The sequence below is a fragment of the Coenobita brevimanus genome, chromosome 85, assembly GCF_032717465.1.
Source record: "Coenobita brevimanus isolate Jiangsu-jjx chromosome 85, ASM3271746v2, whole genome shotgun sequence".
Lineage (NCBI taxonomy): Eukaryota > Metazoa > Arthropoda > Malacostraca > Decapoda > Coenobitidae > Coenobita > Coenobita brevimanus.
Window position 1 is genome coordinate 16,428,753 of NC_137038.1, and position 15,208 is coordinate 16,443,960.

At 42.0% G+C, this 15,208-nt stretch overlaps 1 protein-coding gene across 6 annotated transcripts in view; it reads right to left on the reverse strand.

Moving 5' to 3' along the window:
* Nmnat (nicotinamide mononucleotide adenylyltransferase) overlaps positions 1 to 15,208 on the reverse strand; it is a 534,591-nt gene that overhangs the window by 207,406 nt on the left and 311,977 nt on the right. For all 6 annotated transcript variants that reach the window (XM_080280512.1, XM_080280515.1, XM_080280517.1 and 3 more), the window contains 2 exons: positions 5,061 to 5,162; positions 822 to 976 (listed from right to left, as the gene is read on the reverse strand). In XM_080280512.1, the coding sequence (XP_080136638.1) occupies positions 822 to 976; positions 5,061 to 5,162 (257 nt within the window). The remainder of the gene's footprint in view (positions 1 to 821; positions 977 to 5,060; positions 5,163 to 15,208) is intronic.

A 15,208-nucleotide genomic window follows, 5' to 3' on the forward strand; every position in this document is an offset into this window, starting at 1 on the left:
GTTTGGTCAGTCCTTGTTCGAGGTTTCTTGTTTGTTTTTTTAGTTAGTTGTTTTCCGGGGAGGAACACTAACCCTCCGCCAACTCTTTTAGTTGCCTTTTCCGACAAGCAGGGATACTGGGGGAGTATTCTTGGAAAAAAAAACCTACCCCCAGGGGGGGGTTATAAAAAAAAAAAAAAAAAAAAAAAAAAAAAAAAAAATCTCAGAGAGGTGCCACGCAGAAGTCTATAACGAGTACATACGTTATTCACAGTCTGCATATCAAACCGCAAGTGATTTCTGTCACCCATGGGGACGAAAGCTAAAGCATAGGGAACCACTGTGCAATAGAGAAATGTTAGTCCTGTGAGGCAGAGCTACAATTCCAGGGGATTGTATTATGAGCAAATGATTATCTAGCTCACTTATCTGGGTATGCTGCTGACTATTCCTCATCTATCATGCTTTCTTTTTCCTTGATCTCTGACCTTACCTCAGCCCATCCTTAAGTGCAAAAATATGTCACGGTGATGATGTTGAAAAAATAAACAAGTAGGGAACAGGTGCTACTCAGCCTCCTTAATCCTTCAGTCTGATGATGTATTTTTCTATTATATTTTCCCTACTTTCATAAAATTTGATTCAGCTGAGATAAATGCCAGAGTAATCAATGGGTTAACGGAGACTATATCTAACCCCTCGAGTTTGAACAGTCTCCTCTTAGGTGAAGATAACTAAAAGTGGAAGGAATAAATATTAAAATACATTACTGGACTGAAGGATTAGCTGACGAGAACACAGGCTGTACACATGTGAGCGATAAAGGGAATGGACGAACTCACTTGTTGTGTGTGTCGAAGAGTGCATTCTTGTAGATGTAGTCAATGACTGAGTCCTGCACCAGATATTTGACACTGTCACCTCGCCGAAGTGCCCGCCGCACCTTGGTGGAGCTGATCTCATTGGTGATCCACTCTGTCACAACGTGGATGTTTCGCTGCAAGGGCAAGAGTGGAATGTATACAGGAGATGAGACAAAACATAAGGAGGAGATGCAAAATAAAATTAAGAGAGACAGAAGGGAAGATGATGACATAAAAGTCAAAATAAAATGATCGAGGAGGAGGAGGAGGAGGATTATCATTGCTATTATTAAGTGTGGAGGACAGGGCAGAAAAAAGGGCATATAATGAAGGAAAGGAGCATAGGTGAAGGTGATGAATACCAAAATTCAAATAAAACAAAATTTTTCTTTTCACCAAATTCTCAGGGCAAAACTCTTAAGAATCTTTCATGCAAACTTGAAACATGTCTACTTTTATATCCAAATACAGTAGGCTCGCACTGGGTGCAAGAGATTGGGCGGTCCACGACCTCGAGCATTGGGAATTTGCGTACTGGGAATACATAATCTTATAGGAATAATTACATATGGGCGGTACCCCCTCATACCTGGACATTTTTTGGCCCTTAGAGACATAACAAAGGTCATATTTTTCTGACATTGTACTAAAGCTATAGCTACAATAACAAAAATATGGGTAGTCACCTTAACAACAGTACACAACAGGCCTGATGACCTTAAATAACCCCTTAACTGCGGGGCGTCACTTTCGTGACGCTTGGGAGCAAGGGATCATACCACGGGGCGACACTTTTGTGATTCTGTGTTATTTTGAATTCGCCCGGGCTTTCAAGTGGTGGCTTGTATCATCTATCAGTACTGCTAATGTCCAACACTAGTCAGCACTCCTAATCTCATCTGTACTCCCATCCATTGTTGACAATTTAGCCATTTCTCCCCGTTCTTGACTCCCCTCCCTACCTCTCCTCCATTACCCTATCCTCTCACCTGCCCGGCCGTGCTATGCTAAGTAAATCTTCCCTGGAATTTTTCACTGATTTCATCCATTGAAATAAGCCCTATGCCCTATTCTTATACCAAATAATATATACAAGAAAGAAATAAGGTAAGTGAGAGTGCCATACACCTAGAATTGGCTAATTATCACCTGACAACACCTCACGTGCACTCGTTAGCTAATTTTCGCTATTTATTTCCCCTTGAAATATGCCGTGTAATCTATTTTCGTAATAAAAATATATATAAGAAAGGAAGGGAGAAGCCTAAGTGATATTTACATTCACCTGGAACTACCTAATCATTGCAAGCCACCACACTGTATTCTACGCTAAGTAAATCTTCCCTGGAATTTTCCACTGATTTTATCCATGAAATAAGCCCTATGCCCTATTCTTATACCAAATAATATATACAAAAAAGAAATAAGGTAAGTGATAGTGCCATACACCTGGAATTGACTAATTATCACCTGACAACACCTCACGTGCACTCGTTCACTAATTTTCGCTGTTTATTTCCCCTTGAAATATGCCGCATAATCTGTTGTCGTAATAAATACAGTAATCACTCTAATAACCAGACGCCCAATATCCGAACATCCCCACTATCCGGACATAAGAATGTTTCATACTGTACTTTTTTCCATACTATACTTACCTCATTTCACTCTTTAATGTCCTTTATTGGTGTGAATAGGGTGTTAGGAGCTAGGCATGTGCAGTAGGAAGGTGTTTTTCTGAGTTAGGCTAGGTTAGAGTCCATAAGTACCAGTCCAGGAGCCAGTCACCAGAATGTTTATTATTGTATGAACCTACTTCTAAACCCTCATTTTATGTTTCTTTTGCATTTATTTCAGTCATTTATGTGCCTTATTGGTGTGATTTGGGTCTTAAATAGGTGCTATGCATGTCCAGAGGGAGTTGTATAGGTGTTTCTCTGAGTTAGGGTCCATAAGTACAAGTCCATAAGCTGGGGCCCAATATCCGGACAGAACCAATATCTGGACCTACCTATGGCTTTATTACGTCGGATATTGGAGTGATTACTGTATACATATAAGGAGGGAAGGGAGAAGCCTGAGTGATATTTATTCACCTGGAACTACCTAATTTATTATGTATTGTCTTGGTTTCCTGCCAATCATTTCATTGCTATATATTAGCAGGTCTCACAGGGCTGAAGTTGGTAGTATTGTACTCACCCTATCCAGGCAGAAGGCGGCCACTACTATCAGTTCACTGTCGTCTTTGAAGGTGTGAGTATGTCTGATTAGCTCCTGCTAACTTCCGTCGCTTTCTAGCCCCATGCAAAGGGCCCTGTGACCTTTACCCCCTACTAAACTTCGTGTGGAAAGAGGTAAAGGGCTGACAATTGATAGAGAGTGACTACGATCTTTTTATTGAGTAAAACAGTGCAAATGGAATTGTAAATAATGTGTAAACAGCAAGTGAAAGCAAAATGAATGTAAATATAAGTGAACAGTGGAAAATAGTTTTATAAGTTACTTCAAGTGACAGTGCATAACACAGTGTAAATAAAATAGAAATGTAAATAATGTAAATAAAATAGAGAACGTAAATAGAAATGTAAATGAGTAATATTATAAGAATACGAGTATATAAACTAGGAGTAATAAAAGTGAAGGTTTCACTCTAGCATGTATGAATACTATGAGTTATGAGAGTGAAGGTGAAAGTGACATTCACTCTCAATGCTAGTATACAGGACGAGAAGGTGAATGCTACGTATTTTACTGAGAGAAATTGAATCCCTACAGTGATAATAAACTACTATTACTGAAGGAAACTTATGGATAAACGCTGTAGATATATGTGTGTTATATAGCAACAGAAATATAAACTGTGAGTGTTTTTATGAATAATAGACAACACTAGCGGCGAACGATCGGAAGTGGGATGGTCATACGCCCTCGTAATTTTCATTGCTTTCAGTTTTTTTTTTTTTTTTTGAGTATGGATTCCAAACTATTTGAGAATCATAGAATAGTGTTTCTAGTGATAATATCAGACTGTGGTAATCATATTACGGGTTGTCGGGCAGTGTAAAGTGGAGACTTCGTTACCCAACTTCAGAGGTCTCCACAAGTCCTACGGTACTCAACGAAGGCTCAACAAACACCCAAGGAGAAAGCTGAAGGTATGTGCCATAAGTATATGTGATTTTAATATTCTAGGACTAATAACTGATTTTTGGCAAATATTTTTAGAGAGTCTGTCGGAGCGTGAATATGCCCGCAGGAGCCGCAAGTCAATGCAAAACAAGTCCACGGTTTAAGGGATAATAGAGGTTCCGAGGCGCGGCAACACTTACAGCGCCGCACTCTCCACCGCAGCAACAGTTCCCTCCACAGACTCCTCTTGAGCACCTTCCCCAGGAGCATCAAAGTCACTCACTTCGGCCATAAACCCTTCAAAGTCCAATGCTGACACTTCTGACATAGCAGCCTCTTCATCCTCAACAGGAACAGGAGTAGACGATGTCGCTGGTTCCGCAATTTCACCAACTTGAGCCCTCTGTGTGTAGCTTGTTATGAGCGTCTGTCTTCTCCTGTTTATTTCTTCCCTGTTGTCGATACCAACCAGAAGTTCCTCTGTTCTTAGGTTGCTCACTTCCTGTTCCTTCACTTCTTCCTTGAGCTTATCCACGGCAGCAAGGATCTTGCTAATGTTTGACATACACAGCTCAGTCCTGCCTTCCATCATGCTAGGCTGCGCAGTAGAATGCCCGGGAATTTCTGCGCATCAACATGACGACACGTGACGTGTTGTGAGGGGTGGTCGCGCACTAATAGAAAATGGCATTTTTGAGCCACTCCTTGCTTCTGCCTCGCGTTCTGTGCAGTAAACTCGCACATTCAAGGGTTTTTGGTTATGATTTTTGGTCACTAGCGCACTGTGATGACGCGCACTGTGCGAACCTACTGTACAAGCCTTGGCCTGTGCAAATACAAAATCCAAGATTTCCTTCTCAGACTGCATTATCATTATTACTAATGCTTTGCTCCCTCCTGGGAACCCTACATCCCACCCAACAGGGACTGCCATGAGCAAGCTGCCTCCAGGTTACTCTGTGCTCATATATCTTTCTTTCATTCTCTTTCCTTTTCCTTTGCTCTCAACAATGTACTGTACTGCTCTAATCTCTTCCAGCATTACTCTTACAATAACTATACAGATGAAGGGCACAGCCAGCATACCTGATGCCTGGTGAGCACGTCAGATTCATAGATGAACTTGTAGGGGTTGCTGCCTTCCCGAGTGACCACCACCAAACCAAACTTCCCCACCAATGCCTCAATCTGAAACACACACAGTGGTAAGAATGCTTATTCTCAGACCTAGTCTATAAACTCTTAATACAGTAAAACCTCACTAAAACGGACTCATTGGGGCCCAAGCCATTCCAAAAGACGCTAAATCCCAATAAACGCGATATCCAGACTTGCGCCTGCTAACTCAGACTTTTTACGATATGTCAGACATTAGTCCGCATGGCACCAACGGTTTTTAAACTGTTTTCACTACCATTTCAGTACTGTACAGTATTATACATTCACTACAATAATCAAATGGTAATAGCTGTATATACTGTATATATATATATACAGTAATCACTCCAATATCCGACGTAATAGAGCCATAGGTAGGTCCAGATATTGTTTCTGTCCGGATATTGGGCCCCAGCTTATGGACTTGTACTTATGGACCCTAACTCAGAGAAACACCTATACAACTCCCTCTGGACATGCATAGCACCTATTTAAGACCCAAGTCACACCAATAAGGCACATAAATGACTGAAATAAATGCAAAAGAAACATAAAATGAGGGTTTAGAAGTAGGTTCATACAATAATAATCATTCTGGTGACTGGCTGCTGGACTGGTACTTATAGACCCTAACCTAGCCTAACTCAGAAAAACACCTTCCTACTGCACATGCATAGCTCCTAACACCCTATTCACACCAATAAAGGACATTAAAGAGTGAAATGAGGTAAGTATAGTATGGAAAAAAGCACAATATGAAACATTCTGCCTACTTACAGCAAGTCCATGGCCACCTCAATGAATAACAGCCTCTTCTCGGACTCTGACAGTAAGAAGGGTTTTCTGAAGCACTTGCAGTACACTGTTCATGAAGTCTTGCACTGAACTTTGTCAATCGCACACAGAAGTCTGTTCTCTTCAGAGTGTGCACTCTTGTCTAACTAATGCTCCATTGTAACTTACTAAGTGTTGCACTTTAACTTTTCCCATTCTTCTAATTTTCCAAAGCTAAAACAAACAAGTCTATTTACGTTAAATTTTTTTTCAATTGAGTCTTTTCTCTCACAACTGTAAATCCTTAACACAACACACTGCTTTTTTCACTGCACAACACTCTAAATTCCCGTGTGGTCTAGTGGAGAAGTTCTTGCTGTTTATTCACTGTCAGAGTCCGAGAGTATCACTGGCAGGTGACCTAGGGGTGCATCGCTGGGTCGTGGTGATGGCGTACCCACTGCAGACGACTCAGAAGACAGCCGCAAACTCACGTCGAGCGGTGACTCCACCGTGGCTGTGCTGGGCTGTGGTTCGGAGCATGAGGGCCTGTCTTGGGAAGGCAACGGAGTGGAGCCAGGGCTGGGCACAGTGGGGGTCACGGGCCTGAAAAACCTGTCAATGGTTGATTGACGCAATGACCGACGATTCTGACGATTGATGATGCGCTGCCTGAAAGCACGCACTTCCTCCACGAGTCCCAAGGGCCCCATCTCCCTGTCGCAGTCCGGGTGTTCCAGGTAGTCTAGGACGAACTCTAGATGTTCCCGGAGTGCGCTCAGCTTGGGGATGGCAGTAGTGTCCTGCTGAGAGGAGTCCGCATCATCGTTGTCTTCCTCGTCGGAATCTTCAAGTTCGGTACTGACACCTGCAACTGAAGACGCGATCTCCATATCAGACAACGTCTGATACCCAGGATCGCCCTCGTTGTCATCCAACCACTCACGAACATCGTCCACACCAACATCGTCGCCATCCGTACGTAGCCGTGCATGGAAGTCATCCACGTCAAATCCTAGAAAATCGTACTCCACATCCGTTCCGAGAAGCAGACGAGACCGACCATTTTCCAGAGTCTTCACAGGGACTTCCTTCCATGCACTAGCCCAGTTGTACAGCACAGACTTGATGTTGTAGCGGCGAAGGTTTTCCAAAGTCCGCTTGCCTCGTGTGTCCTGTCCCTCCCTGCGCTCGTCCTCGTCCTCGAGAACAACCATCACCTCGTCCAGGAACTTCCAACGGTATAGGCGCTTTGTTGCCACAATCACTCCTTGGTCCATTGGTTGGATGAGAGCAGTTGTATTAGGTGGCAGAAACATGCACCTAATACGGCCATTTTCAGCAACCAAGTCCTTGTTGCACGGGTGGGCAGGTGCATTGTCGAGGAGAAGGAGGGCCTTTACCTGGTCGCGCGGGATTCCCAGTGTCTTCGTCTGGTAATGGATGACCTTCTTGACGAAGAGGCGGTGGAACCAGTCTTTGAAGATCACAGCTGCAAACCATGCCTTCAAAGAATGGTACCAGACGACAGGAAGGACATCCATCACCCCACGAAGGCACCGAGGCTGCTTTGCGTGACCAACAATAATGGGCTTAAGCCGGTGCATGCTGTTAGCATTGGACCAACACAAAGCAGATATCCGTTGCTTGGAGAGCTTGCGGCCAGGTACACGCTTCTCCGTCTCCTCGGCTAGAGTGCTCGTTGGCAAATAGCGATAGAATAAACCAGTTTCGTCAGCATTGTAGACTTGACCGAGAGTGAGGCCCTCCCTGTCGATCAAGCCCTTCACCTTGTGCCGAAACTCGTCAACTCCATCCTCATTAGCGTCCAAAGCTTTGCCATGAGCTTTACGGTTGGTAAGGCCATGTCATAACTTGAACGCGAAGAGCCAACCCTCGAATGCCTTGAAGTCTAGGGTGTCGTGAAGCCTGGCGAACTTCTCAGCAGCAGCCTTCAGGTCCGTCCCACGTACCATCACACCAGCAGCACGTTGCTGTCAATACCAAATCAACGTGGAGTGGTCGATTTCAGCAAACTTGGGAGTAAACATCACCTTCCTCTCCACGTTGCGTTTGCTTCTCGATGAGAAGTCAGCCGTGTACTGTATGAGTTTGTCTCGGGATCTCTTGATATCGAACAAAGTAGATCGGGCCAGGTTGAACTCGAGGAGGATGCGGGAAGAAGACCAACCCGCATCTACTTTCTCCAATATCTCCCATTTCTTCTCCAGAGTCAACACCACTCTCTTCCTCTTCTCAGGCGGCGTGGCCATCATCACACACACTAATAGTAGGCCCGAGAGCAGCAGGAGTGCCTGCAGCAGGTAAGGAACCACCACAAAAGCGAGCATGTAGGCAGCCATGACGACGAGCATGCACTCGCGGGGATAGACAGGCAGAAAGTGGGGAGGATGCAGCGGCGCTCTATTGGACATCGGAGGAATGACACACCACAACAAAGCTGTCCCGCGCCCCGCGCGCCAAATTCATATTACAGGCAGGAAAAATTCAGGGTTTTTTCAAAATTTTTGCGGTTTTTGGACCATTTTGGGAATACAGTATTGGATCCCGGGACGATTATGTCTGGTTAGTAGGGATGTTCGGATATTGGGCGTTCAAATATTAGAGGGATTACTGTATATCTATCTATCTATTGCCAGACGCCTCAATCCCATTTGGGGTGGCCACAAACAAATCGCCTCCACGTCGTCCTGTCCCCCACCATTTCACTGCCCTGCTCCCAGCTCACACCCCCCTCTCTCATATACCTCTCCACCCCATCTCTCCATCTCATCCTCGGCCTTCCCATCCCTCTTCCCCCCTCCACCTCACTCACATACACTCTCTTCGTCAGTCTTTCACCCTCCATCCTCTCCACATGGCCAAACCATCTGAGTGTGTTCCTCATAACACTTCCCATCACATCCACATCCACACCACAACGTTCCTTTATATCCTCATTCATCAGCCTGTCTCTCCATGTGACTCCACAGGCTCCTCTTAAATATCTCATTTCCACTGCTCTCACTCTTGACTTGTGTCCTTCCAACAACGTCATATACTGTATATATATATATATATATATATATATATATATATATATATATACACCGTATATATATATGTATACATACAATAATACATATATATATATATATATATATAATAATACTGTACTGTACACTGATAAACATGTCTTATTTACCTTGTGGTAAACATAGCAGAAGTGGCTAGGCAGTCCAAACTGCTTCTGGCTTTATCGGACTTTTTCCGATGTATAAGAACTTAGTTCGCTAGCTCCTCGAATCCTATTTACCTTGTGGTAAACATAGCAGAAGTGGCTAGGCAGTCCAAACTGCTTCTGGCTTTATCGGACTTTTTCCGATGTATAAGAACTTAGTTCGCTAGCTCCTCGAATCCGATAAAAGTGAATTCTGGTATACAGTATTGCAGTCTGTTATATCGAGGTTTTACTGCACAGTACACAAACTGATAATTTTACTTCACCATTTTCTATTTTAATTTTGTCAACATCTTCACTCACAGATGAACCACATGGACTGTAAATGGCACAAATGACAAGGTGAAAGAAAGAGAGATTGTTCAGGTGCCTGAGGGTGCGAAAGTGGATGTACGTGGAGACAGAATGGGAGTATGGATGGGGTATATATGCAGGAGTAGGTGAGAATGAGAAGGCAAATGAAGGAGTGCGTATTGTTGTGAGTAACAGATGGAAGGAGAATATATGAGTATGAATCACTTGGCTCAAGGATTGTGTGGGTAAGACTGAAAGTTGGACTACAGATGTGGGTGACTGTGTGCACGTATGTGCCAATGCAAGATTGTGAAAGCAGAGTGAAAGAAGAGTTCTGGACAAATGTGGAAACATGCATGGGAAAGTTTGAAAGGAATGAGAGAGTGTTTTTGATTGCCGATATGAATGGTAAGGTAGGGAATGTAAAGGTGGATGGAGTAGTTGGTTAGTGGAGTGTGGCTGCTGAGATAGATGAGAATGGCAGTGCTTTAGTGGACACATGTGCCGGTGTAGCGTTCAAATCTGTCTCCCTCACCAATTCTGACTCCTTGCGTTCATTCCGCATGCGCCACCGGCTGCCAGATGTAAGACTCAATCGCAGCAGAAGCCCTGCAGAGAGAAGAACTAGCGGGATGTTTGGTTATTACGTACGTCAATGGACTCGGGAATTTTGCCAACTAAACCTGTGCTGATTTCACAATTCAGTCCCATAATTTTCACCACTTACTCCTACTTGCCATTATAAGGTCTCTTTCTCCTCTGAACCGTGTACAATGAGCCTAATTCGGTGGGCCAAAAATAATTTAAGGACGAATCCTCAGTACACAAAAGTAGTTGTGTGTTGAGGAAGACAGAATACTCACTGATATTTTCATTTTGATTGTCGTTATGACCCTATTAAAGCTATTACAAGAGATTTACATAGCTTACATGTAGTTTCTTTGAAATTGTGTCAATGTAATCAGTGGTTTCGAGATGGTTAAGCCATTACCAACAATAATGAAGTTGCATAAGTTGTTGATCATGGTGAAGCATAGGTAGAAATGTCAATATATACGAAATAACAGAAACAGGTTACATATAGTATATATTTAAATGGAATTCCAAGAGTTATTGTTCAGAAACCATTTGACTGTCGATTCAGTGACAATAAATGTGGGAAATGTGCAGAAACCACGGGATATTGCACTGTTAGTAAAGCATAATAAGCAGTGAGTTTTCTTGTCATTGGCTGCCATCCCTCCTACTCACACACCCCATTTGATATATTTCTCTCCATTCCATCCTTCCAGCTCATCCTTGGTCTCCTCTCTCGTACTCTCCAAGTCAGACTCTCAACTATCTTGGCCAAAACATCTCATTATTTGTACGATCATTTTCATTTACTTATTTTTGTTGCAAGTAAAAATAGCAACAGTTATACGTTTGGAAGGCCTCTTTATTTAAATTGAATTGAACAGGTAAGAACCATTCTGATTTGCCAGAAGTGGGTTAGTTAAATAGATGTGGAGTTTAAGTTGAAATTCATGGTTAAACACTAATACTAGTTATAATTTGTTGTGGTGGTTGCATTTTATAAATGAACTATAAGCCATTCTTTGTTTCACATAAAACAATACTCTGCTGGTAGCACTGCTGAACTTCAATCTTTCAGCATAGACTATTCACTTCTGGTCAACGTTTTAACAAAACCAAATAAGTATTGGAGATTTGATATGGTAAGGCACACCCCTGCTTACTTTTAGATTAAATGAAGGTCCAAAGAGTCTAATGAATGAAGGCAGGAGCTGGAGACAGGGAAGAACATACAAGAGTGAAAAAAGAAAATAAGTGGAAGGAAACAGACAAGAGTTTTGAAGTAAATGTTAGTGTTGGTTGATAATTAATGTAATTATTTGCAGATGATACATTTTTTTCCTCGGCGATGGTTAACAAACGGTGCTTGGCATGAGCTTTGGGAGCTGTATCTGAGAATCAAATTTGACTGTAAGAGAGGATCATTATTATTTTAGAGGAATGAAATTACTGACTGTCCAGTGATTTTGATTGGCCATTCAGAGGAATACATTGAGAAGGGAGAAAAAGTGAGCAGATGGAGAGAACACTTTAATGAATTGCTGAACATAGAGAATGAAAGTAATGCGAGTATAAGTGGCTGGGGAATGGCTGGGAGAAGGAGAGAGGTGAGAAGACAGGAAGAAATCAGTAAGATGGAAGTTGTGGAAGCAATGAAGAAAGTCAAAATGGGGAAAGCCTCAGGAATTGATGAAGTGTGTGATGAAATGCTGAAGCATGATGAAGAGATAGTAGTGGAATGGATGTGGAAGATGTGCAGATTGGCCTGGGAGGAAGGTAGAGTCCTGGAAGACTGGAAGTCAGGTATAATTATTCCCTTGTACAAAGGGAAAAGGGAAAAAGAAGTGTGTGGTAATCATAGGGGCATTTGTCTTCTTAGTGTAATAGGAAAAGTATACGGTAGGATACTTATTGACAGAGTTAGGGAAATAACAGAGGAATTAGTTGAAGAACAGCGAGGCTTCAGGAAGGAAAGAGGTTGAGTAGATCAAATAATCATTCTTAGATCTTTAGTGGCAAAGTTTCTAGAGAAGGGAAAGAAGTTGTATGCGGCTTTCATGGATTTGGGGAGAGCATATGACAGGGTTGATAGACAAGGATTGTGGAAGGTAATAAGAATAGCCTATATGGAGTAGATGGGACGTTGTTGAATGCTGTGAAGAGTATATACGAGGGTGCTAAGGCTGCAGTGTGTGTGGAAAGTGAAGTGAGTGAGTTTTTCTAATTGAAGGTTGGGTTGAAACAGGGATGTATCATGTCTCCATGGTTGTTCAATCTGTATATGGATGGGGTTATAAAAGAGATACAAGATTGGGAAATAGATGTTGGAGTGGCCCTCATGAGACAGGGCAGTGTTTGGAAACTCCCTGTACTGCTGTTTGCAGATGATACTGTGTTGTTAAGTGAAGATGATGGAGAGCTGCAAGGCTTGGTGGATGAGTTTGGGAGAGTGTGTAAGACTCTCTCTCTCTCTCTCTCATACATCACACTTGAAAAAAAAAACGATCATCTTGAAGGAATATATACCCCAGAGAGTATGATGTTTGTGGAGTTATTTGGAAAAAAAATGGAGTCTGACAAGTGTGGTGTGTATGAAATTATGGAATGCATTTTGCTCTGTGGAAAAAAAAAAAAAAAAGTGTACACTGGATTTATAATTTGTGGGTTGATGAGGTCCTACATGGTTATGATATTGTGGTGACTAATACAGTACTACAGCGCAATTCCCAAATTCAGAAATTTTCAGGATCAAGAGGCTTATGGAAATTTAAAAATGTTGGAAAACTATTTCTCAGTCATTACCATCACTTCTATGTATAAACTTCCAACTGCTTGGCATTCCCTTCACAGATCACAGTATATATACTATACTGTACTTCATCTCAGTCATGGTTCTGGTGTGAAAATTTATCAGTAAACAATGAAAATGTTGTCTTCCTGAGGTGAGAAAATCACACAACAAAAAATTATGAACAAAGCCACATAATTCAGATGAGTCCAGTTTAAGCTGGCTTGGGTGTTTGCAGACTACTGAAACTCATTGCCAATACAGTGTTCAAGCTGGAATCCAAAGCAAGGAATTTTTATTATTATTGTTATCATTGTGTCTGTGTGTGAGGGGGGGGGGCATACATAATTATGATACTGTATTTACAAAAATATGTTGAGCAAACAGATTTCCTCAACATTTTTAGGATAACCAGCATTTTGACATTTGGGAAATTGATATTTCGGGATTTGCACGATAGGAAGACCATTATTTTGTATGTCAGCAACCACTTGGAGGCAGCTTGGGTGCACTAACTGGTATTGTGCTTATGGGTAGTATATCAGTACCTCTGTTCATGCATCTACTCCAATAATCTTATTCCTTTTTGCTTGCTCAGTTCAACATTCAAGTAGTTACATACATTTTCTTAAGTCACAGATAAAAATAATTATGAATATGAAGTTTGTTTTACTGTCTTCTCTCTGTACTTTCCCAGTTTGGACATTTAATGGCACTGACTCCATTTTAAGATCAGAGCAATATGGCAATTGGTTTTCCAGTCAAAGTTTTTTCCATTATTTGGGGGCAGAGTGGCTCAATGGTAGAGCATCAGGCTCAGAACTGGGGGGAGGGGCATGAGTTCCAGCCATGACCAGTAGCTGCTTGCCGAGAGGGGTAGCACCCTCCTGTCACCTACCAGGGCTATATGATCTGATAGGGGCTAGCCCTGGGAAACTTATTTCCCTTCTTCCATTATCAGATTCAGGTTGAAAGGACTGTCTGGAGAATGAGTATGACCTGTTAGTTTAAAGATTTGTACCCTACTTGAGCAGAATGAAAGATGGCATGAATATGCCATTATTTACAAGCATGAGTATTTGTAATAATGAAAATCAATTATAACAGGAAAGGTTTAAGAAAAATGGTAATCGGGCAGAATATGTACCAGAAAAATACAATGAAGACGGCTGAAATTGAGATAACAGAACTCATTAAAGAAAAATACATTTACAGGGCAAATGGGATAGGCAAGACTATAGGCAGCCAGTCATAAGCCACACACGCCAGTGTAAAGCAACCTAGCATAACAGCCTAACCAAAGGTTAGGCTATATGAATTGGTCACTTTCCACAAGTGGTTACTAGAGCAATTTATATCAATATTTTTAATAAAAGCATAAAGATATGGCACTGGTACAACTTCCACTAGTGTTACATAAGCAAAGAAATAATGCATTTCCATCCATTCATCCATCCATCATCCAGTCCTATGTTGCTCCATCAAGAGCGGAGCCCAGGGTTAGGCAAGTTGGTCCTGACATTTAAGACGAAAGTGACCAGCCTCACTCATCCCTGAGTGGCAACACGTGAGCAGTAAACTCCAACCACTCCTTGGATATAAACCAACACAAGCTTAATCTGATTGGAGCACCTTAATTAACCACTAAACCATCAGGTGCCTTAATTAGGTTATATGGTTACCACCCAGCATAGTAAATTCGTTTCCTGGTGTAAAGGATGCCACTTGGCTTGTCACTCAGTGTTGAGTCACCCATAGGCAGAAGGAAGGTGAAAGAAAGACAGAAGAGGGAGTGTAGTAATGTATTTACGAGTAATGGAAACAGGAAGATCTAAGACTGATACAACTTCCAATTGTGTGTATTAAATAAAAGTATTACTTCTATCTTTAAGAAGATGAACAGAGGAAGGAAAAATAAATTTAAAAATAATCCATACAACATCTTACAGGTGTCCTCCATTCATAAAAATAAAGGGGGAAGGAAATAGATGTCGGTTCATAACATGCATGTATTGTGGTGGAGACTGTTGGAAGTAGAGGTTTGGTTTATGAGTGTATGCTGGCCTACTCTCTGTGTTACTGAAAACACTGAAAAGGTTCAGCAAAGGGATATGGTGTGGAACAGGTCCTGAAGGCTGGTGAATACTGATATATTTAATGAAAGTATAAAGATATGGCACTGGTACAACATCCACTAATGTGTACCATAGCAAAATAAGATATAAATATATACAGTATAATGGAAGTTTAATTATATGGCACTGATAAAACTTCCAGTAGTGTTTCTATCTATCTATCTATTGCCAGATGCCTCAATCCCGTTTGGGGTGGCCACAAACAAATCGCCTCCAAGTCGCCCTGTCCCCCACCATTTCACTGCCCTGCTCCCAACTCACACCCCCC